The sequence below is a fragment of the Gouania willdenowi genome, chromosome 12, assembly GCF_900634775.1.
Source record: "Gouania willdenowi chromosome 12, fGouWil2.1, whole genome shotgun sequence".
Lineage (NCBI taxonomy): Eukaryota > Metazoa > Chordata > Actinopteri > Blenniiformes > Gobiesocidae > Gouania > Gouania willdenowi.
This window is the reverse complement of record NC_041055.1, coordinates 23,240,592-23,264,501: the sequence shown is the minus strand read 5'-3', so window position 1 is coordinate 23,264,501 and position 23,910 is coordinate 23,240,592. Positions and strand designations below refer to the sequence as shown.

The following is a 23,910-nucleotide window of genomic DNA, read 5'->3' as shown; positions in this document are numbered from 1 at the left end:
TTGTTGTTGGGATGATGTTCTATGTATGAGAGGTACGGTATGAAAATACTGTCCAAAGGTGTTTTTTCCTATAGGATTTTACAGTCATCTCTGAAGCTTGCTCTTGTGGGGCAGTTTTGATTTTTTTTTTAAATTTATTTTATTTTTTTTGTGACAGAATCCTGTAGTGGGGCAGGGGCCAGTCCATAAAGAATTTTGTATATGAGTTCAGAGTTTGCAAATGTTATGATGTTTTCCCAGCTACTGTGTTTCTTTAAGCTGAAACAGTGATGATGAGTTTTTGCGTTTTTTCTCAAGAGTTTTTAGGGTCTGTCTGTACACAGGTTTGATTGGTTTCAGAGAAGTCTTTCCTGTTGATACCCCAGTATGTCATATGACATTGGTTCCCAATCTCTTTTGTCCTGTGTACTACCTTGATATTTTTGCCAAATTATGTGTACCCCTCTTCGGTACTGTCTCCATAATTCATAATTTCTCCTAAACCCCTAACTGTGTCTCCAACATTGGTTCTTTAAGACCTAATCTACTAGGGATGTCCCGATACAACTTTTTCATGTCCAATATATCAGCATGAATCATATATACTTTTTTTTTTTTTTTTTTTTTTTTTAATAAAAAAATATTAATTACTTATTTTGTAGTGTGGAATGTTATAAAAGGCTTGATCAAGTGAGAAATATAGAATGAGAAAAACTGACCCATTTATTATTAACCAATTTGTTACATAAATTTTAACCTTCAACATAATAGCTACAGTATTCTACAATTGAATAAAATAAATTAAAAAATAAATAAATTAAAAAAATAATAATAATAAAAATCGGAACTTTGGAAATTTGAATTCGATATCCAATATTCGTTTTCAGGCTGATATCGGCCGATATCCGACATCAATATCATATCGGGACACCCCTATAATCTGCAAATTCAAAGCAATGATTATAACTTAAAGTGGAAATTATTTAAAAAAACAAAAACATGTAACTTTATGTGATTACTTCAATAGATTAATAGTCTCCTTTGTAAAATGTAGCTATTGTCTCCTATAGTCCGAAGTGTAATAAAATGGACTCTACAGCATAAAAACATCCTGTTTCAATAAATTACAAGAAAATATAGTAATTTATTGAGCAATATCACTGTTGGTGTGACTGTGTATAAAAAAAGCCTTAAAAAAAACTAGGAACATTTGCCAATTATTTTTAGATTCATTGTTAAATCTTTCCAACTACCCCCTGCAATGTTCTCTTGTACCCCAAGGGGTACACGTACCCATGTTTGGGAACCCCTGTCATATAAGAAACAATTGTGTTGGTTAGTTGATCTGTCTTTGTTATTTAGTTATTTTGTTTGAATTTGTGATCAAAAACATGCATTAGTGCTTTTTTATTGTTCTATGCAGCTTCAAAATAATCTCTCATCACTTCTAGTGGAGGTAACATAATATTAATAGTCTTTCAATTGAGCTGTCGTTGTTATTTGGTTTGAATATCCCTTTAAGCTTGGTTCACATCTGTCAGACAGACGTGCTGCAGAAGATGCAGAAACTATTCCTCAGTAAAAACAGCAATCAGCAGTAACAGACGACAGCATTAGAGTTACATCAGTAATCTGGAATCTGTAGGATCGATGATGGAAAAACAAAAAAAAACAAAATACATTTTGCCGGTGTTGTTTTTATATCCATTGAGCTGCTTTTGAATAACCGTACTAATATGTTTCTTCCTAAAAATCTCACCCAAACATCTATTGTGTAAGTAGACTAGAAAGGCTGGCAATGGAATTATTGAATCAGGGTCACCCTGTCTGAGAGAAGTCATGGGTCACGGATGTAGGCTCACACACACACACACATACATGCACACACACACACACACACACACCGCTGAGCAGCTTTGGTTGTATTAGCAGGGTTGGGGATTATTCAGAAGAGGACATACAGTGAGGCATGAGATGCTAGAGAAATCGTTCCCATCGAGAAGGATTCATTTGTGGGGAAAAAAAAAAACCCAAATGTGTCTGAGAAATACGTATAAATGACAAAAAGATTAAAAACTATAACTGGATCAGCAGCACTGGAGTCTCATTGCTGAACATTTCAGACAAATGTGTTGGATTGAAACCATCTTTTTATTTTTTTTTCTCCCCCTGCAGTGAGCAGACAATCACTGAAATATTACAGCGGCGTAATTGCAAATTGAATTCTGCGAGGCGAGTTATAATCCTGAGAGGAGACTCAGACATGTCTAGATATAGTTTCTCTCTGCTGTACCACGAATGAGAGAGAGAAGTAACAAATTATTGCTCATCCTGACTGGTGAACACTGGGTCCAAGTCACCAAACATGTTATTCTAGCCTGGTGTATTCGCAATAAAAAACCCATGTGTTCTTAAACAGAGTGCGGGGTGGGGGGAGGATTGGGTTTTGTGTGGAAAGTGGGTCTTGAATATAGGTCTCAGAGACAGTGTGTGTGTGTGTGTGTGTGTGTGTGTGTGTGTGTGTGTGTGTGTGTGTGTGTGTGTGTGTGTGTGTGTGTGTGTGTGTGTGTGTGTGTGTGTGTGTGTGTGTGTGTGTGTGTGTGGGTAAAGCAGGCTTACAGTAGTAATCCTCTTCACAGACACCCATATGACTGGCAACAGGACAAGGCCCAGACAGGCGGACACACACAGTCACACACACACAAACACACGTTCAAAGAAAACCTTTGTCCTGTTTGTAAAGATCAATAGGTCATAAATAGGCCATCATATCTCCCCATATTCTTGTATGTCATATGCAGAAGTTACAATTTTTCTATTCCTCTTAAATTCCTCAGAAGTGGGATTGATTTCTTTCAGACTCCTCCAGGAAGTGGACACAATGTTTACTTTTACAGATTGTCATTAAAGCTTCCTGTCTATGGTGGCGTCATCATGTCGGCTAATGAAAGACAGGGAACAGGACGTTTTTGGTATTTAAAAAAAAGAAGAAAAAAATAACTGAGGAAAAACAGAAGCACTAGCTAGAGCCCATAATGAGCCATTTAGCGCAGGGACACACTGACTTACGTGATGCTCTGACTCACTTTTATTGTCTCTGAGGGAAATGCTTTTAAAGTCTACGTCATGACATCAAAGTCTTTGAAAAGTTTAAAAAACCAGCAATGACGTGGGCAGCAAATTCAATGAAGATTAATCCATAGAGAACGCATGCTAATTACATTATGTACCGACAACAGGATTCAATTACTGCTGGTCACTGTCTTCCTCTGAGAGTTTACGTGCTCCCCCAAACAGTCCAGAAATATACATGGCATTACTTGTACTCTCTCAATCTGAATATAGAAGTAGATTTATGTGTGTTGTATAGCTAACTGTCCCTTGTGTTCCCATGTCTTGTGTACTTGTGTGCATTTGGTAGAAAAGGAGATCGATGAACTCATAAGAAAAATTCCCAAAACAGACGTGAAATATTATTGTTTTTTTTATTTTATTTTGGCATTTCTTGTTTTGCATTTATATTAAGCAAAGTGCATCTTTTCTTTTTCTCATCAACACATTGCACAATACATAAATAATGATGCATATAAAACATTTCGTATTTACAATTAATAATATATTTATATATAACATAAAATACATTTTTTTTCGCTTCTTAATTAAATCTTAGTCATTTATCAAAGAAAAGTCCATCAAAATGTTATACTTTCTTCTTTTAAATCCGTTTTCGTCCCCCCTCCTTTGTTTGAACCTCTGGAACAAGAAAAGAAAACTGTGGATGTAAGTCTGTTTGTGAAGAGGTGAGCGGGCGATGAAGAAGAGGAAGGCTGCTGCTATCGGGTGTTAAAAATGACTTCCAGCCAGCACGGGCAGCTACTGATGAACTGTCTGGTGTAGCACTGTCCCCAGCCTTTCACAAAGCTTATCTGCACCGTGAAGCCCGTGCGCGGCTGTTGCGTGAACTCGTGGTCGTTGGGCCTCTGCAGGCACACGGCCTTGTCATAGTCAAAAGCTTTGATGGAGAATCCGGGAAACACCTTGTGCACGAGCAGCGTGCGCGAGTCCGGGTTGTCCAGTGTGGCCGACTTAATGAAGATGGGGTAGCAGCTGCGGTTGTATACCCACACCCCATCCGGCTCACGCGTTAGCTGGATGCCGTAGCCGATCTTCGCCCGCACCATCTGCACCAGTTGGGACTTGTTGTCGGAGCAGAGCTGGCCCAGGCAGAAGCCGTTCCCCTGAGGTAGATCATAGAAGATGTCCAGTGAGGGCTCTTGGACTGAGTAAAGGCGTCCAACACGCGTCTTCTCTTCCCAGTATGCCACCACGCACCAATGAGCCCGCTCGCCAGACTCCTGCATCGCTAGGGAATCTATGGAAACGAATGAGAGGGAGAAATTGGTTAGATTTGACATTTGATCCAAAGATTGAACCAATAAAGGCAAAAATTGTGGATTAGAAATGAATAAAGGTGTGTTCAGGAAGGATGTTGTAATTGCTTTTCACAGAACAACAAAAAAGATTTTTAGGCCAGATCCAAAACTAAACCATGATCAAAATCTTGTCATAAAAAAAAAAAAAAAAAACATGTCGGAAAGGAAAGAAGGAGGAAATATGTTAGATTTGACATTTGACCCAAAAACTGAACCAATGAACAAAAAACCTCTAGATTAGAAAAAATAAAAGGTGTGTGTGGGAAGGATATCCTAATTGTTCTTCGTCTTCACAGAACAATAAAGAGCTTTAGCCCAGAGCCAAAAAAAAAAAACCTTTATCTACATCTTCTGTCATACAAAAGAACATCCAGGAATTTTTGGAAGTCTGACAAGAAAAACTACTCAAAGACACTGGCTGAGGAGTGTCCGCACGTAGTATATTATTTATCTAAGCATTAAATGCTCATCGTCTGTCTGGCTTGCTGTGTTTTGGTAGCAGCGTGCCCAACAATGCAGTGACATTGAAAGTTCATCCTAATCATCTCTCTGCGGCATCATGCTTCACTATGCTGGAGGGAAATTAGAAACTATCTGGTTAAACAGACAAGTGGCAGCAGTAACCCAGGAAAGACCAAAAGACCTTCACGTAAACACATAAACAATGTTTGGCGGACGAGTACAGCGGGCCGATAACTCTCCGGCCTGGGTGTCTGAATCGTTGACAAGCTGGGCCTCTTTGGTTTAAAGTTTCCCCAGAGCGTAAAAGAAGTGGAGCGCTGGCTGTGCTCCAGTTTCAAAACTCCTCCTCCGCCCCCGTCCCCCTTTAGAGTGCCTCCTGCTGTCTCCCTCTCCCAGTGCATATCTCAATTCCACAGAAAACTGGCTCCCAGCTACTCCCAGCTAGAAAAGTGGGAGCCAGTCAGGCGCAAGGGAAACAGGGAGACGGAACGAGGAGGCGGGGTGGGGAAGCTGAGGAATGCTTCTCACATATTTTGGCTGATACTTGTGCAACTTTGTTTCCTCTCCTAATTCTCCTGCATCTCTTAAGGTCACTGCTAAATTGGCTAAAGCTTAAATTGCCCGCTAACCTCTTTTCATCATCTTTTTTCCACCGATGAGACACTTAAAGGTTAAGAAAACGCTGAAGGGGAAGTCGTATATGAGGAGAAAAAAATGATCACCACCTCTCCTTTGAGCGGGTTCCCTCTTTCATCTGGCAGTAACTGTGAATGTAACCCATAATTTGGAAGGTCCCGTCTGAGACAAACTCTAACGTTAATGCAGCAGGATCTCTGCCGGCCAGAGCGGGCTTACCCCGGCCTGTCATTAGCCTTCATTAGACGCAAAGAGGAGGGAAAAAAGGGAAGAAAAAGACAACATTCTGAGAGGAGCGACAGCAACAGAGAAGGGGGGGGAAAGAAAAGCTAAAGGCATGCCTTCCATAAAACAAGTGGGACCGTGTGCTTTGAAGTTGGTCTAAGCTGAGCATCAGGGAGTTTATCGTAAATCCCTCATCATGGGGCGCAGGAGGAAAAACTAAGTACCCGGCTATCTACCTCAGACTAAAAGGACGGAAAAAAGACATTTATCTTGGAGATAAGAGACAGAAAGTGTCTTTTGTGTCTTAGGATGATGTCAGACAGACTCCAGTCACGGCTTCACATGTAGACACAGGAACAGCTAAAGGTTGATAAAGAGGGGAATATGTTGGACCTTCTTAACAGTTGATAGTGGGCCTTCTGGTGGAGCTCACCTGTGGGGCCCTGCTTGTGTGTGTATAAGTGTGTGTGCATGTTTGTTATTGCAAAGAGAGACAGGGCCTGGCGTCAGAGGTCATTAGAGTGGCTGCCTGTCTGAGCCTGTCATTGCAGCCTGAAAACACCCTGCTATTCAGGACTACACTAACTGCCCCGTTTCCCTTCCTCGTCAACTCTCCGTTCCCCCTCTCAAAATCTTTGGTGGTAAAGCGGAGGCGAAGAGAGACAAGAGGAAAAAGAGAGAAAATTACGAGCGACAGACAGACATCAAAGTGAAGGAGTGGGAGAAGTTTTTTCCCCATGTAAAAATGGTTCCCATCCCAAGTTTCCCATGAACGCAGGGGTGACATATTATGCTTTAACAAGAGAAAAACTTTAAATTTACAACACATCAACAAATCTACATTAAACCCTGTTACCATAACTGTTTTTTTAGTTTAGAAAACTCTAAAGTTTCACGTGTATCAAAGTCTTCTGCTCCATTCATTTCAGCTGAAAAGAACCACTCATAAGACAGAAAGACAAAGCTATAAACCAGCAGAGAAGGTATTCAGAAGCACCAAAATGGCATTAGCACAAGAAACCATGACGTTTAATCTCACGTATGAGTCAATGCTGCAATCAACACCACCATTTCTCCTTATAGGCTACTGTTTTTTTCTCTCTCTCTCTCCATTACAGACGCAGAGCGAACGTGAGACGGACCAGACCCCTCCATCTGCGGGGCGCCGCCTTGTGAAGAATATGTTCACAGCTTGTCCTGACAGCAGATGAGCTTACACCTCATGAGTAATGCCTCTGAGAGACACACAACACAACACACACACACACAAAGTAGTGTATATAAACACTCATTGATTTATTTTGGAAAACCTCACATTAGCACACCTTTGTTGGACTCACAAGGCTCGCTTAGCTTGAATTTGAATTTCTAACACGTTGCATGTACGTGTGTGCGGTGACTGGGGACCGAGCTCCTCGTGTTACAGTCTGACCCTATTTCAGGTGCGTGTCACATAGGTGTGCGTGTTTTTCAGGCGGTGTCGCGTCTGAGTGTCTGTCCGAAACCTCCCTGGGTTTTCCATCAGCTAAAGCTAGCCGGATACTTATACGGCCCGTCTGTCGGTGCATATGTCTGTCTGTCTGCTCTCTGGATGTCTGCCTATCGAAGCATTAGCTTGCGTGGCTGTCTGTCTCCCCACCTGCTTGTCTGCACAGTGGCCTCTTAGTCCTTGTGTCTCTGGCTTTTTCTCGCTGGAGATAAGCTGGCTAGCTGGCAGCTCCAAGCCTTCTGTCACCCACCCACCCCCACCTCCGACACACCCCCTCCTCTTGGCCCTCTCTGCTGGGCTCCTGTCAGTTTTGTGCTGTCTGGCTCTCGTTTCTATTTGTCCCATGAGGGCCACGTGTAAACCCCTATTAAAAAAAGAGCTTCCATGGCAAATGAGTAACAGATCTGAATGTAGCTTTAGAATGTTGTGTTGCAGGATGTACATGCTAGCTAGCTAGCTAGATTTAAAAAGGTTTTCATCAGATTTCACACAATGCAAACTTTTAGCAGTTTTAATGCTTTAGTGTGTGAGGTCCACTGGGATTTTTAATGGTCCTCGGGTTTGAAAAGGTGGACGCCACGCAAGCTGAGACAATTGGCTGAAGGGAGGATGGACGGCCAAGAGAAGGAGGAGGTCGGGTGTTGGGGTGGGGTGAGTCAGACTGGGTGCTTCTCTCAAGGCCAGAAACACAGTCTGGAATGGTTAATCATTACCTCTGTCTGACTCCACACACACACACACACACACACACAAGCCTGCTGCTATTCTTAGATGTGAGCACAGTTGCAGAGTAACACATTTATGCCGCCATGAAAGCAGTGTTTGAACCTTTTGCTCCGAACGCGCTTTCAACATGGGTAAATAGCGAGGAGGCTCCTGAGAACCGTCTAACATCGATCTTCTTTTAAGCACCTCTACGTGTGTGTGTGTGTGTGTGTGTGTTTATGTGTGCGTGCCTCGCTCAGCACTGACGTGTAATGACCCTGTCGTCATCAGACACACACAGCGCCTGAAAGGAGGAATGAGGAAGACATGAAGGAAACAGCTCGAGGGGGGAGGAAGGGCTTTTCACGGTGCCTTATTTTCTAAGTCAACACCCTCTCTCGAGCCAGGGGAAAGTCTATTTCAAAGGTCATGGGTCAGCCTGGAGGCATTCCTTTTGTTCTCTCTGCCGTGCCGTATATGTTCAACCTTGTTTGTGTAAGTGTGCACATAACCAGTGAACACAGACTTTTTTTCTCGCTTGTCTTTGTAGTTGCTATTTTCAAAAACTAGTCAGAAGTTTGGTCTGTTTCGGGCCAGTAAAGTCGTCATTGGCTTTTAGGGTATTATTCTGCAACAACAAACAACCATGTTGAACACTAAAAGTTCATCTCTCTTGTTAGCTTGTTTAAATAAAGCTAAAGAAAGCTTTTCTTGTCTCACATGAAAACAATTTCTGAACTTTTGACGTTTTAAGCTGTAATGCACAGTCTGGTTTGGGGTGTTGAATATACCTTAACTCTTGAAGACATACGTACTACCTAGCTTTCCCACAATGCCGCTGTCACTCCCAACTAATGAAGCCATAAACCATACCCTAAACCTCTATATGCTCACCTCTTGCCCAAACACTGAGTATTCAGCAGTGCTAGGCCTCAAGAAATATTAGCCATGATTAGACTTTGTGCAACTTGCTGACATATTTTTCTCTTTACTTTTGCTCTGTTAAAGTAAGAAGGTGCAATATGGTAAACAGAAATTACATACAAAGCGCCGAATCACCATCTGAGCGTTCTTAGTGCAAGGTAGAAGACTTTTATTGAGAAACACTTGGTGTTCAGTGTCTTGCCCAAGTAACGCAACCCAATGAAAACAGGAATTGTGCTCACAAACACTTTTATTGGACATTTTACCACCTGAACAAATGCAACCCTAGAAAAAAAGTGGGAAATACTGATTAAATGAGGGATTAGCAATACCTGGCTTGTTGGATTATAACCTTAATTTTGGCTTCCATCGAGTGTTTACTTTAGTTTACATTCAATTCATATTTTATGCATTTTATGCACTGAAAATCACCATCATTTGGTGTTTGTTTGAAGCTTGGCAGAAAAGAGACTAGATAGAGATAAGGATCTAGGTGAATGTTGTTATGTCTGTGACAGGGAGATGTGTGTAGAAACTCATTGATGGCAGACAATTCGTACTTTCACTTTAACCCAGTTCTTTTTGACATAGAGGTATTAGGACACATCTTAAAAATGTACTTCGATGAATATTATTTTGCTAATTCTGTACAAATATTGCGATTTACTTTAGTGCCAATTGTCACAAAAACAAACAAACAAAAAGCAGTGGGTTTATTCTATCTGACAGCTTACATAAAGTCCTCCCCCCAATCTCAGGAAACCTAAATAAGCCTCGATGGCAGGAAAACCACACAGGGGAGTGGCACAGTTTTGCCATCTTCTGATCTGAGCCCTTGCAGAAACACAGATAGAGAAAATGAGTTGCAGACATGCAATCTCTAACACGAACCATCCGGCCACGGTCGGGAAAAGATAAGGAGAACGAAATGGGGCATGTTTTTTCCCCTAATGCCTCAACCCACAGTGCAATTTTCTCAGAGTATACGTTGTTGCTGTAATTACACGATCCACATGTCTTGATGTCACTCAGGCATGATGTTTTCCTCAGCTCGAGATAAAACACGAGAACACTGTATAATTAATTGTGCAAAGATCTTCCAAATAGACCCACATGATGGTAAAATAATGACTTAATACTTTACACACTCAGGGGGCACCTTCAGAGGTTGCAGTGCAACACTTCATCATCTTGAGCCACACATACTCAAAGACCCACACAACCACTCCCAGTGTAGGGCCCAAATTTCCCAGGGTGACAGCACAAATAAACACGAGCTAGTGGGACTGAGGGTACCAGGCAGGCCATAATGATGTCATCAACTCACTTTTGCAAACACACAACTCAGATATTACCCGCAGGATTCATATCTCCAGGCCCTTTGCAAACACACACACGCCGTGCTACAGACAGATGGACAGACAAGCTCAACAATAACGCGCATTGTTGCAAGCATGTAAAAAACACCGTGGGAACAACACAATACACACATACAAACACAGAGGCTGACAACCAGCACAGCCAGTTGTATTCGACCTGTGTTCTCCAGTTGCTCTGTTGTTATTTTGTTATTAATCATTAAGTGTGCTAATGTGTAATTATACTATCGTGTGTGATAGAAATGTGGTTACGGACTGGGCCGAGTCTGTCAGCAAGATGAAAAAAAGAGAGAGAGACGCACACAAAAGACCAACTGAATACATGAATGAGCAGGCAGGAGGGAGGAAACCACAGTGCTGTGTCACACTGCCAACCACACACACACACACACACACACACACACACACACACACACATACACACACACGCATACACAGGTTTACAGACGTGTCTCAAAATTTGTCCTTTTTAACCATAAATGCACACCCTCTTTCCTTTCTTTGACATGTTCTCCTCTTCATATCTTCATATGTTTAAGTAATGTCAAATTCCCCTTCTGCGTTTTGATTGTAAAACCAAAACAATGTTCATCTTGTTCTGGGCTTCAGTCCAGCTTTGGGACTGAGCCAAATTCACATCGCCCTTCTTTTAATCAGGACTATGCAAAGGTAGCTCAGTGTTTTCTAGGCAAAAAGACAACATAAAAAAGCCCAAAAGGCACATTTTCCTCTGTCCTATGGCTCCTCTTCTCCCCCCTTTTTTCCCTTTTGTCCCCCTGCTGTCTCCATGTGCTGTTTTTTCGATCTGCCCAGCATAATGACACAGGGTGGGGAACAGAGGACGGCCAAAACCAAAATTAAGTCCCTTGCCAAGAGGCGGCTTGGCTGCAGCGCAAGAAGAGGAAGTGGGGAGTAATGAGAGATCCTGGCTCGGCACGAAGCGGCCCAGCTCAGCTCTGCTGCATGGCTAACACACAGCCACCAAATTACAGAGAACACAGTAGAGCTCCTGGCCATGTCTCCCTCCACCCAAAGCCGCCATCTTCTCTCGCTTTCTCCACTCATCATTCTCTTTTTTTACAGCTCAAGCAGGAAGGGGAAATGCCAGACAAAAAGCTGCATTAAAACCACAACAGAAACTGTGTTATGGTGTTTATTTCTGCAGAACTTTTGAATTTCATCCCCCCCCACCTTCTCATTCTAAGCCCTCCTTGCTCTCTGGTTGGTGCACTCTAGTGTTAGTTTTCTGTCACGATGAGGCCTCGGCTTCCTCCCTGTCCGCTCGCCTTTTCCTAAAAGACATGAGGTCATATCCTGCGCAGCCCTTTCCTCTCCGGCTAACCCAAACAAGGCAGGAATGCTGAGGGAGAGGAGGAAGACTGAGGGGGCTCTGTTTCTGTCCAGCTCCTAATTGCTGAAAAAAAAACCCTGTTATTGCCAAAAATCAAACTCAAAACATCAATTTTTAGGATGTTACTAAACTAAAAGCCTTCCCCTGCAGTGGTTTTAAAACCAAAATGTCCAGTCTCTTTGGGGCCTTCCATCTGACAGCAAAGCTAGTTTGATTTAATGACCTAAGGTGCCAGGACTAAATTTAATCTCTTCTCAGAGCCCCCATTGAGGGTTATTCCTCCAAACGATTCACTGGATGACTAATTGACTGACTGAAGGGTTGTCGGACTGTCTGTCGAGTGAGGTGACTGCCTGCTGCTATAAGAATACACCTCGGCCTAAATATAACCTGCAGAGGGAGGAAGCGCCTGTGTGACAGTCGGCCATGCGCCAGGACTTGCACCAGGTCATTCTATCTGGCCCGCCTCTGAGTATGTGTCAAAACCTGTGCGTGTGGATATCTAAGTGTCTATGTGTGTTTGTCCATGGCTGGATCCTCTTACACACAGGATCTCTGGGTCAGACCCCCAACGGCACCAGCAGGCATGCCACCAGAGACACATACACACACATTTCCAAGAGTTGAGCACAAACAAACATCTCTGATTCGACTTTAACCCTCTTGTTATGCTGCATAGCTTAATGACCTGTGTGACCAAATTCATAGAAAATGTGTGGTGCATTGAAAATATGCAAATACATTATTTTTTTCGACACAAACATTTTCTTAATACCCTATGCTGGTGATAGCAATGCTTTTGTTTATTTGTTTGGTCACACAATATCTACTGATTCTTCTTTCAGCAAAAACTATTTTGAATACTTTTTTTTTTTAGTTCTAAACTCCAGGGACCAAAAACCACCAAAAAAAAAAAACAACCTATTGTCAAATATCCAGGAACTCACTGAAAGCTCCTCAAAAATCCATTTCAGAACACTTTAAGCCTCACAAAATGGCTGGCGGACTCAGCCACTGCCACCTAAGCTGCTCATAAACTCGAGCTAAGTCAAGACGCCGCCGCTAACGAGTTACTTAACACTCCGCACATTCATAACAAGCGCTACAGCACCCTGCTAACCCCGACCCGATCTCCATTTCCAACACTTTTTTTGATCTCTCACTTTGGGTGCCATGGCTGAACCTAAACATCTGAGCTATAAGTCCATGACACCCATGTCCAGCCCTCCAGCTATTGACTCCCCCACCATTACCAATGCCTATGCCTCCCTCTCTTTTTTCCCTTCTCTCTGCTCTGTTCTAAGCTGATGACGTGAGCCGGCGAGAGGAGCTTTGGAGCTGGTAGCCTGGCAGGCAGCCTAGTTTGCATTTGTCGCTGTCGCAGCTCACTTTAACTCCTTCCAGTCCGGAGAGTTCAACAAGAAAAAAGGGCAAAAACCTCAACTTCTCCTTTCTCTTTTAAACAGCATGTTGACATGAATGAGGATTTTTTTTATTAAATTTTCACAGTAAAGTTAAGTTGTGGCCACTTCTATCAAACGCAACAGCCTTTTTCTTGGAAGCTTAATTGTAAAGTTTTACAAATCTACAAATCTTGACTTCAAGTCTCTACCCCCCCCCCCTTTCTTTTCTGTCTTCCTCTCTGTAAATATGTCTGCAGAAGAACATAAAAAGGGCAGAGTGAGTGAATTAGAAGGTCAGCCGCGGGCCTCTGGGAGAGCCATGTTTCTTTTGTCAGGGCCCCTGAGGGAGGGAGCAAAGAGGGAAGCAGGGAATGAGTGAGGGAGGGATGGAGCCAGAGGAGAAACGGATTAGCCTTTTTTCCTTTGGCTTGCCAGCGAAGTCATGAGGCAAACGCGCTTTTAGCCATCCCACCCCAGCCTTTTCCCTTTTTCTACCTCTTGCTGCTTCTACTGAGGAGGCCCATTCACCAAGGCTGCTGGCGGCCACTGCCATTTCATCCTCGTCAGGAAGGAAAACAGGGGAGGAGGTGAAGGAGAGGTGGGGGGAGTATGTACGCCACACCAAGGGAGGGAAAAGAAAGGAGAGAGCGTGGAGGCGCCTGTTAAGACTCAACTTCTTGGGTTTCACAGTTTAAATAGAGTGTAAATGTGGATTTACTTCATTTGCAAAAGAATGGGGAGAGAGGCTAAATTCTTGGTTGTCGGTTCGTGTAGGTACATTGCCTCTGATATCTTTCATCATCTATGGACACACACAAACACACTCGCAGACAGGCGGGAGAAACACTCCTCCCCCCCCTACTGCTAAACAAAGGCGGGGGGAAATGGGCAGCGAACACCAACTGACATAAAACAGGCTTTAAAGGCCCAGTAATGAGAACCATCTGAGGCAAGAGAACAGCACTGCGCATGCTGAGGCGAAGGAGTCTCACAGACTGTGAACAGGGCAACACCGCCAAAGGGGGATTATGAAGGAAAGTTTAGAAATCACTAAACACATCCTGCATGAAGAGCTGGAAGAAAGAAAGAAAGAAAGGTGACGCAGTGCAACTTCTATAGACACACAAAACCCAGAGGGGAGTAAACCGTCTACAAAAACATCCCCTGTATGCACAAACACACCCAAACAAACACTCAAATGTCAGATGAAAACTTCCTTTTTCGCTGCCTTGTTTTTCTCCTGCCTTCACAATGCCGCACGCACACAAAATATTCTTCTCCAAACAACAGTTCGCGTGTTTGTCTACTATTACAACGGATGAGAAGGAAATGGAGAGCTAAGAGGAGAGGAGCATTGTTCAAAGAGTCGGTAGGGAGATATTCATATATGAGGGAGAAATACTCCACCATCCTTCACTGGAGCTTTTTTTTTTTTTACAACATAAGGGAAACTAAGGCCCCCAGAAATACTGCCTCATCATCACAAAGGAGGAAAGATGAGTGTGTGAGAATATGGGAAGCCCCAAAAGAAAAACACATACAGCATTTGATAGAATTTTTAGTAAATCTGTTGGAATATTTACCTGAAAGCCCCACAGGGGCCGAGTATGTCGTTCCCCCAGTGTCACTGGATGAAGGTCCAGAGTCTGGAGAATCTGAAGGAGAAATAGACGTTGAATTAGAATCATTGAAACACGGTGTGTGTGTGTGTGTGTGTGTGTGTGTGTGTGTGTGTGTGTGTGTGTGTGTGTGTTACTGTGTGAGTGTGTGTGTGTGTGTGAAGAGACAGCAGCTGTGGAGCAGTCAATCTCTTCGGTGAAATCAATGCCTAATGAAGACGCTGACGACGGAACTCACACTGTCTGGCTCACAGGCTCACAGACACACACACACACACACACACCCACACACACACACACATTAACACACTGTTACAGCACCCTCAAAAGTCTCCCATAATCAACTGCTTCAGGAAGAACGTTGCCACTGCTCCTCTGCATAGACGAGCTACTGGTCTGGAACAAACTGCATCCTTTGTGCTAATAGCTGAGGCCATGGTTGGGTGGAACTACTCACTTTGATCTCCACTCAATGACCAATGACAGAGCAGAATATAGGAGGCTGTTAAGGCCTTTGATTGACTGATAGTTGCCTTTCACCTATTGAATAAGGTTACAACCACCAACCATCTAGAAGTCATCAATGATCAAAGCATCCACGTAGGTTTCAGAAGCGTTTCTCGACCACTAACCAGAGAATTTCACCGTGTACACTACATCTTAACTAAAACAATGAAGCAGACATAGTAAGAGAAAGAGGCCCCCGTGCTGTTTACTATAAATCACTTTTATAGTGAGCTAGCAGGCAGACGGGGGAGAGAAAAATGTCTCCCTGGCTTCACCCTCTTTTTACATTTGAATGCTGAACCTCCAAGGCATGAACTAGCTTAACTTGATACCAGTTTCCCAGAGATTTAACAAAAACCAGTTTGCACAAGAGCTAGGTATCGATTCAGATTCCCCAAATTAATTTGATTCACGATTCAAGTCGATATTTGATTTGTTTAGGGATTTTTCACTCACAGTACCAATTTTACTTAAATATGAGAAAAAATTGAGATCTAATGCTGTAAATAGTAGAAAGTAGCTCAGTATTAAAATTATTCATGTTTACATTGAGAAATGAACCCAAATGGCTGCGTTATCCATGGTACGAAAATATCAAACATTTCAAATGATCGAATTTAGTATCGGGCCATTCAAAGGAAAATCAATTCAAATCCATCAATCAAATTATTTTTCAGCCCAGCCCTAGTTTGCACCATGCAGAGGAGCAACACTACTGGTGACTGAAGAGCTGCTAATTCTAGTACACTGGTGTTCTTACAGTACAATACATAAACCAATGCCTCTCTGGAGAATGTCTCAGCAGAAATCCAACAAAAACCAAAGTAGCTTTGTGCTAACTGCCACAGTTCACATTTTTAGGCTATTTTTTTCTCTCTACTAATACTTTATCATGATACTATGAAATGGTACAATGCTGAATACACTAATATAACTACGGTACTAGTAATCACTTGTGTAATATTATTAAAACGCAGCTAACACTGGGTTGTTTGTTACGAAGTAGTATAGCACATGCAAAACGACAGCTGAAATCTGAATAAAACTCAGCCTTTATCTGAAACAGTGTTTTTATTATGAATGAATAAGAAATTATGTTTCATTTCATTGAATCCATTTGAGCGTTTGGCTAACAGAGCGGCGCTGCACCAGTGAGGTTTCACTCCGCACCGCCCTGTCCGGACGGCGGCTCGTGCTGCTGTGGTCTCAGTAAAGAGATGCACAGGCACAAGCCAGCCTGTCTTCCTTTGATTGGCTGCCAGCCGCCTTTGCCCTGGTCTCCAGGGCAACAGTTCACAGCTGACCACAGGATTGAAGGGGCATCATCAGAGAGAAAAAGCTAAACACTGTGTGATTTATATTCCCCAGAGCTGAAACAAGGTAGCATTTTATGTCGGGCTACTTTCATATTGACCGCCCCTGCTGGAGCGGATAGCCACGCTGACACATATAACCCTGACTTCCTGCTCGCTGCAATCATAAAAACCAGAGCCATAAAAGCCAACGCTCTTCCGTTTCTTGCAAGATATTTACAGGTTCTTGATTCCTTTCAAAAACAAAAAAAAAATAACTAGACTTTACCGACTCTGATAATTTACCACTGACTGCATTATACAAAGCAAACAGAGAGAGAGCTGTATGGAAAATTGTAATAACCTCAAGTAATGAGATGGAGCTGATGACTGACAGCTCCCTGAGGCAGTGGGGGGAGGAACCCCCAGACTTTCTCCATGATAAGCTCATCTGTCCTAAGTGTGCTCCAATGTGTGTGTGTGTGTGTGTGTGTGTGAGAGCGTGTCTGGCCCCCATCACACTCCATTGTCCTATTAATATGTCTTTCACCCTCCTTCACCAAAAAGTACACACACAGAGACAGACAGAGCCCTCTTTTATAAATGCAGCTGCAGAGCCAATGCACCCAAATGAAAAAAAACTGACACCCAGGTGAGACTGATCTTACTACATCTGTTCACCAAAACACAACAGACCAATAACTCATCATCTGAAAAAAGCTCTTCTTCAAGGAACTCCTATAAAAACTGTACTTGCACACAACATAGGCTTGTTGGTGATGTTAAATAGCCGACTACAGTGGTTCTCAAACTTTTTTGGCCCATGTACCCACATTTGTCCGACTACAACATCTTTGCTCAGAATTCCATTAACTATAGAGCATAACGATGGAATAAACATATTTTAAAGAATCTCATTTTGTCAATAAGTGGAAAGAAGCAGTATTTAGTGCCTTCTGAATGGATGCATTTCTATAGTTTTTATCATTTACAGTCATCTCCAAGACTGACTTGTAATTTCAGTTCATTTCTAATAGGAGTGTGATGATATCTTGATACGCCGATATATGGCAATATTCTTCCACACGATCGATTATCGATATGCTCCCACAAAGTATCATTTTTTTTTTTTTTTTTTTAAATGTATTTTTTTTTTTTTTCAAAACCTTTTCTGCCTTTTCACTAAAATGTGCAGGGTAGGTCTTCACAGAAATATGGTCACTGTTTGTTGAAGGAACCAATATATTAGTGATACTTATTTGTTTACATTGGTATGTTGACACTTATTTACAGAAATGTTGCAATAAAATAGTGTCATTGTTCATACGACACTTTTTCAATTTATTGTCTTTCAGAGACAATAAATCTTTTTTTTTCTTGATATGTCATAGATTATCGTAGATTGATTTCTGACCAATATATCGATAATCGCAGTATCGTGATATCGTGAGATAATTGTTATTGTGAGCTTTGTATCGTGTATCGTACCGTGAGGTACCCAGAGGTTCCCACCCCTATTTTCTAATCAAGATCATTATTATTATTATTATTAGAATTTTTAACAAAAAAAAAAATAAACATTACAAAACCCCATATTTTTAATGCTTTTGTTTGTTAATTTTCCACTTTCTCTCTCAAGTGGCCCCCTGTAATGCCATCGCGTACCCCCATTTGAGAAACACTGGCCTACTAGGACAACGATTGAAGTTGTATTTATTCTGATGGGAGGAAACAGGGTGGTGACACGAGTTGTGCAATAATTTCCTTTGTCCCCATCCAGCCTGCATTTCCTATTTACCTTCTTGTTTCCTTTCATCGCTGGAAAGTTTCCAGTTTGACTCTCACAGACGTGCTGCATATTCACGCAGAATGAATGCCTGTTAGGGGGCTTAATAAGATCCAAGTTTCCCAGATTATATAGAAATTCTGGTTACACTAATGACTTTGCAACAGCTTTTTAAGCCCAACAATGCTGCAGAAGCACGTTAATAAAGACGACAAAGGCAGGGGGGTGGGTGGGGGGGGGGTAAGGGGTGGCTTTGAAGAAGTGCAGCTGCAGCAGCTGCAATGACTTCCTATTGTTTCTACTTACTGAAAAGCCACTTTCTCCTCTCCCCTGCTAACAGGCTGTCTGCTTTCATTGTTCAACACGTTCTGCACAGAGACGTCTGCATGAGCAGAGGAAGGCGTTTTTGGGAAAATAAACTCCAAGGGCTTAACAGTGCAACACTCACTCATTTATATCTTTGTCACCTTCTCTGTGACATGGTGTGCTAGTGGGAGCTGGTGAGCGTCTTCCGTCGCTCCCTCTGCAGTCTCACACTATTCTGGTTACAGCATGAAATTTAACACACTTCACAAAAACGACTTCAGAGGCAATGACATAATACAACGCCGCTTATTTTGTTTTTTTGTTTCCAGCACGTGGATTGAATGACAGCAAGAAATGCACAAAAAGGGAGAAAATAATTGCTGTGCATCCAGTGTTGATTTTTATTTAGTTACAACTTAGTTAAAGCTATAGTTTGGTTATAGTCAACTAAATGACATTAAAATTTGACTAAAACTGTATATAGTCGACTAAAATATAAAGCATAAGAGTTAATGCATTTTTGAAAGATTATATGACCATTTATGAACCTGATATGGGATGATGTTAATGTTTGTAAATACATACATACACAGATTTGATGTGATCAATATACGCAAGACCACACGAGTCGTCTTACTTTCCGCAAACACAGCCAGCATAATTCCTATTGGATCACTCACTGGCTTGTCCCGCCTTCAATGCAACAAAAGTAATTTCGATTGGACACCTCCCAAAAAAAAGATACCGAGTTCTGATTGGATTTCGTCCAATGTCAACAATATAGTTTAGTTTATATTATCAGTACATACAGAAAATATCACAATAATATATTGAGGTTTACATGTTTTTTTTTAATTAGTCATAGTCTCATTATTGTCACATAATACACATATATATATAAATAGTCGACGAAAACGATTAGTCAACAAAATTCCTCACATGCGAGCATCCCTTAACTTTTATCTGTTAATTAATGTTTCGGATTAAAATATTTTAATACAGTATATAAACTGCTGACATTTTTGTAACTTAGATGGAAAATCAAATAAGCCCCCCCCCCCCCAGCTTACTTCCTATTGGATCACTTACTCGCATGTCCCGCCTTCAACGCAACCAAAGCATTTTTGATTGGATACCTTCCAATAAAAGACACTGAGTTCTGATTGGATTTCGTCCAATGTTAAAATTGCAGTTGCGTTTTTATTAGTAAGCGATAATACCACAATATCTTTACGTTAAGAGTTAATAGTCATATTCTCATTAAGTGCTACTTCATTCCACTCCCTTTCCAGCTGAGTATTTATTTATGTTTATCTACAGTATTTATGTTAATACATATCATTTATATTAGCCATGTAAGCTACAAATGGCAAAACGTATGTACGCATACTATGAAAGCTTTTCTGTTTGTATTAAATTGCTCAAAATAAATAAGTAAATGTTACTGTTTACTGTTAATTATTGTCACTTCATATAGTCAACAAAAACTATGACAAAAATGACCTCACAAGAAAACATCCCTTAACTTTTATCTGTTAATCAATGGGGCGGATTAAAATATTTTCTTATATAAACCGCTGACATTTTTCTTACATAGCCCCCCCCCCTGTGGTGATGTGCCAGTCAACCCATAGCTAGTATCTCAGCGTTTGCCTCTGGCTGGCAGCCATCATGGGACTGACCAGTGCCAATCCACTGCTATCATAAATCACAACATAACACAGAGCTGTTTCCTACACTGAACACAGAGGTGGCGCACAGGGGCTGTGTGTGCAATGTCAGTCATGTTATGTTGTACAACATACAGAGGAGGGGGTGGGTGGGTGGGTGGGTGCAGTATGGGCTGCTCTGTGCACAGACATGATCAAATATGCATGTGGGGGTTCATGTGTTTATGGATGTACAATGGAGCTCACCTGGTGGTTTAAGATAGTCCATGGGATAGCGCGAGTATGGAGGAGGAGGAGACTCTGTGAGAAAGAGAAGAATGAGTAAGGATGAGAAGTTTGGGGATGAGAAGTTGTCATCATTCTTTGTGCGTGTGCGTGCGTGTGTGTGTGTGTGTGTGTGTGGCAGGGGCCGGGCGGCTATTGCCTTTCATTGGCAGATAAACAGAGCAGCCTGGCGCCAGGAGGGCCACTATCAGCGTCTAGGACAAACTGAGATACGGGCCTCTTTTGGCCCGGGACGCCAACAGTGCGCACACACACACACACACATCCACACAAACACACACACACAGACAGACGCACGGAGCCTGGAAACTCCACTGTGGAAAGACTGTAAAGCCTTATGTCTGTGCGCTTTGGAAATGCCAATTATGAAATGTTGAAATTGAAACATGAGTTTTAAAGCCTGGGAATTTATTCAGGCGTGTTGTTTACCCAAAAAAAAAAAAAAAAAATGACCAATATTCCAACATTAGATACAGATCAAGTGAATAAGAAACAATTATTTTAGTCCATTTTTTTTTTTTTTTTTTGGGGGGGGGGGGGGGGGGGGGGGGGGGGGGGGCAAAACAAAATCTGTTAAACAATATTGTCTTAATTGTAAATAAAAGCACAAAGATTGTAGTTTTGTGTGCTCATTATCCCTCTTACCGAGTTCACACAGCCTGCTCATGTGGTGCGGGTTGCAGCAAACGAGCTCCGGGTTGATTTTCCCGTAGGATTCACAGCAAGACAACCTCTTCAGCTCCGAGGAATGTCTGAGGTCGGGCCACCTGAACACTTTGTAGAGCAGCATGGGGAGAGAGTAAGACTGTTGACCCACTTTGGTGTCCACTTTGCTGGGCAGCAGCAGACACGGGCTCCGGGCTCCCCCCTTGGACTCCACCGCCTGCAAAAGCACCTCTAATTGTTTCTCTTTGATCTTTTTGAGTATGGAGTGAGTCAACGCTTTCAGTTCAGCCTCCGAGCCTGCGTTGGACTTGGCCACCTTTGTGGTTTTGCCCATGCAGCAGCCCCCGGAGCCATGTGTCCCTTTATCCGTCTCCCCGTCGCCCTCCACGGGCGCACGGCTCCTCCAGAGTCGCCGGACGAGCCCCGATCGTTTGGTCCTAAACATGCGGGACGAAAAGAGGGTTTCCCGGCTAAAAAACGAGCATGGTGTCCGCAAATCATGAAGATTCCGGGATCCGATTCCAGGCAATGTGAAGCAGCCTGAGAGAAAACGATGGAAAAACCGGGAGCTGGAGAAACGGAGGAAATCTGGAGCATACGCCAGTCTATGTCGTCTTCTTCTCCTGCGGGGTAGAACAGTCAGGGTTCCCGGGACAGAGCCCTGGTTCTCCACCGGGGAGAAGCCACGATCAGCTTCGGCCACTTGGACTAGTCTACAACATGGATCTGGCAGGGATCCCCTCCTGATCCAAGCCTGTCCATTAAAACATGAATGCGTAATGCTGTGACCACCTTGAAAATACACTTTAAATCTAAAATACTGTGCAGGAAAACCAGGCCTAATTAAGCCCGAATGATCCGATAAATAAAAAAATTAAAAAAAAACAGAGCTTCGTAAATCCACAAAATCCTCGATGATACCACCGCAGAGACGAGGTTTGTAGACGCAGTTTTTATCCGTAGTGGTGTAAAAATGTGCAGAAGACCTGGTCTGGAGACCCTCTAACTCGAGAGGAGTTGCATTGGTGGGAGAGGGAGAGAGAGAGAGAGAAAAAACGACACAGAGAGACTCGGTTTTGCGTCCGCGCACCGAGCTTCGTCACCTTTTTCTTCTTCTTTTTATCAGCTCAGTTCCCTTCAGATAAATTAATCCAACCTCGTATCTCAGCACCAAGTTTCCGTGGAAAGAAAGAAAGAAAGCGAGCTGACGGCTGATGTGGAGGCGGAGGACGCAGTATGTGTGTGCGTGTGAGTGTGTGTATGTGTGTGTGTGTGTGAATGAGGCGGATGGATTGGGTGCCTTTGCTCCGTCTCCAGTCTCCAGTGCGCATTGACGCGCCTGGTCACGTGTGTGTCTAGACACCCTGTCGCTTAAAAGAAATGTGATTGTGTTGCGCAAACAACAGATCAAGTAGAGCCCACAGCGCGCGCGCGCGCACACACACACACACACACACACACACACACACACACACACACACACACACACGTACACACACACATATATATATACACACTGAATAAAAGTTTTTAAGGGACGATGAAGTCATGCCTAATTATTACTTTATATAACAAAAAGTCAACAGCCTTCTGTCATTGTCATAAACTTTATCAGACGCATAAAATGCCTTCACCAAACAAAAAAACGACATTTTTATGTGCATCATAAGTCATTTTTAACCCTTTAAACTAATTCATAACTCAGCTATCATATAAACTGTCCGTGCATCATAGAATAGAATAAAATAGAATAGAATAGAATAGAATAGAATAGAATAGAAGCTTTTATTGTCATTGTAAAACATATACAACGAAATTAATGAATTATGAAATGAGGAATGACATGATACACTTCAATAAAAAATATTGGAAAATAAATATATATTACTATAATACTACTCAGCACACTATATACATTGCCATGACCCGCAATATAAAAATAAAAACTGACCTGTTGGTCAGACAAATAAATAAATCATTACATGCAATATTTAAATACTGTATTATAATGTTTGTTTTTTATTGTTATAGTGTAATCGATCATTTTTATTTTTATTACATTATATTGATTTGCTTTCTTTTTTTAAATGAATATTTAAACACCAAAATATTGCCAATTGGGTCTCAAATCTTATTATGTGGTTGAAGACATTATTCTAAATAAAATGTTCACCTGATATAAGACAGTTGGAAAATACAAAATGGTTTTAGTTTTCCCACATATGATTACCTTTACATACTGACATCTACATTTACATACAGGCTTGGAAAAGAGTTGGATGAGATGATCTTTTAGGGTAGCAGAAGCTTTTTCACTTTTGCAGGTAACAAAAAACCGACCCTGCAAGTCAAAATTCAGGGAACAAAACTATAACTGTCCCAAAGTCAAGTGAGAGCGCTGCTGCCCCCTACTGGACGATCAGTGCAGGATAGATAGATAGATAGATAGATAGATAGATAGATAGATAGATAGATAGATAGATAGATAGATAGATAGACTGAGGTACATATACACCAAATTTACAGTATAATAGATCATAATCATGTGTAAAATATCAGATAATTTAGGACAGAGGTGTCAAAAGTAAAGTTCATGGCCCGATTTGGGCACACCAAAACCTCGCCCCCCGCGGAAGGATTTAGAAAACATGAATCCTACTGTAAATTATACCATAAAATTAAGTTTAGTTACAGATATTATCAGTCCTTCCAAATTCAAATAATTCATGTCAATCACCAATATACACACGTGGAGGACCTGTAATTGATCTCTGCTCATATTAGCAAGATTTC

At 42.0% G+C, this 23,910-nt stretch overlaps 1 protein-coding gene across 1 annotated transcript; it reads right to left on the bottom strand.

Annotated features, from left to right (window-relative positions):
• Positions 1-3,450: 3,450 nt before the first annotated feature.
• On the bottom strand, positions 3,451-22,469 carry smad7 (SMAD family member 7). The gene is made up of 4 exons (XM_028462535.1): positions 21,097-22,469; positions 20,413-20,466; positions 14,570-14,641; positions 3,451-4,351 (listed from the first exon to the last, which is right to left on the bottom strand). The coding sequence occupies exons 1-4, from the start codon at positions 21,560-21,562 to the stop codon at positions 3,813-3,815; spliced, it is 1,131 nt and encodes a 376-aa protein (XP_028318336.1). The 5' UTR covers positions 21,563-22,469; the 3' UTR covers positions 3,451-3,812.
• Positions 22,470-23,910: the final 1,441 nt, after the last annotated feature.

Excerpts from the sequence above, each read along its gene's own strand:
- smad7 (XM_028462535.1), bottom strand. The coding sequence starts at position 21,562 with ATGTTTAGGACCAAACGATCGGGGCTCGTCCGGCGACTCTGGAGGAGC. Across the intron at positions 20,467-21,096 it reads GAGCAGGCTGTGTGAACTCG|AGTCTCCTCCTCCTCCATAC; the intron begins GTAAGAGGGATA and ends TCTTTCTCACAG. Across the intron at positions 14,642-20,412 it reads GGACTATCTTAAACCACCAG|ATTCTCCAGACTCTGGACCT; the intron begins GTGAGCTCCATT and ends TTTCTCCTTCAG.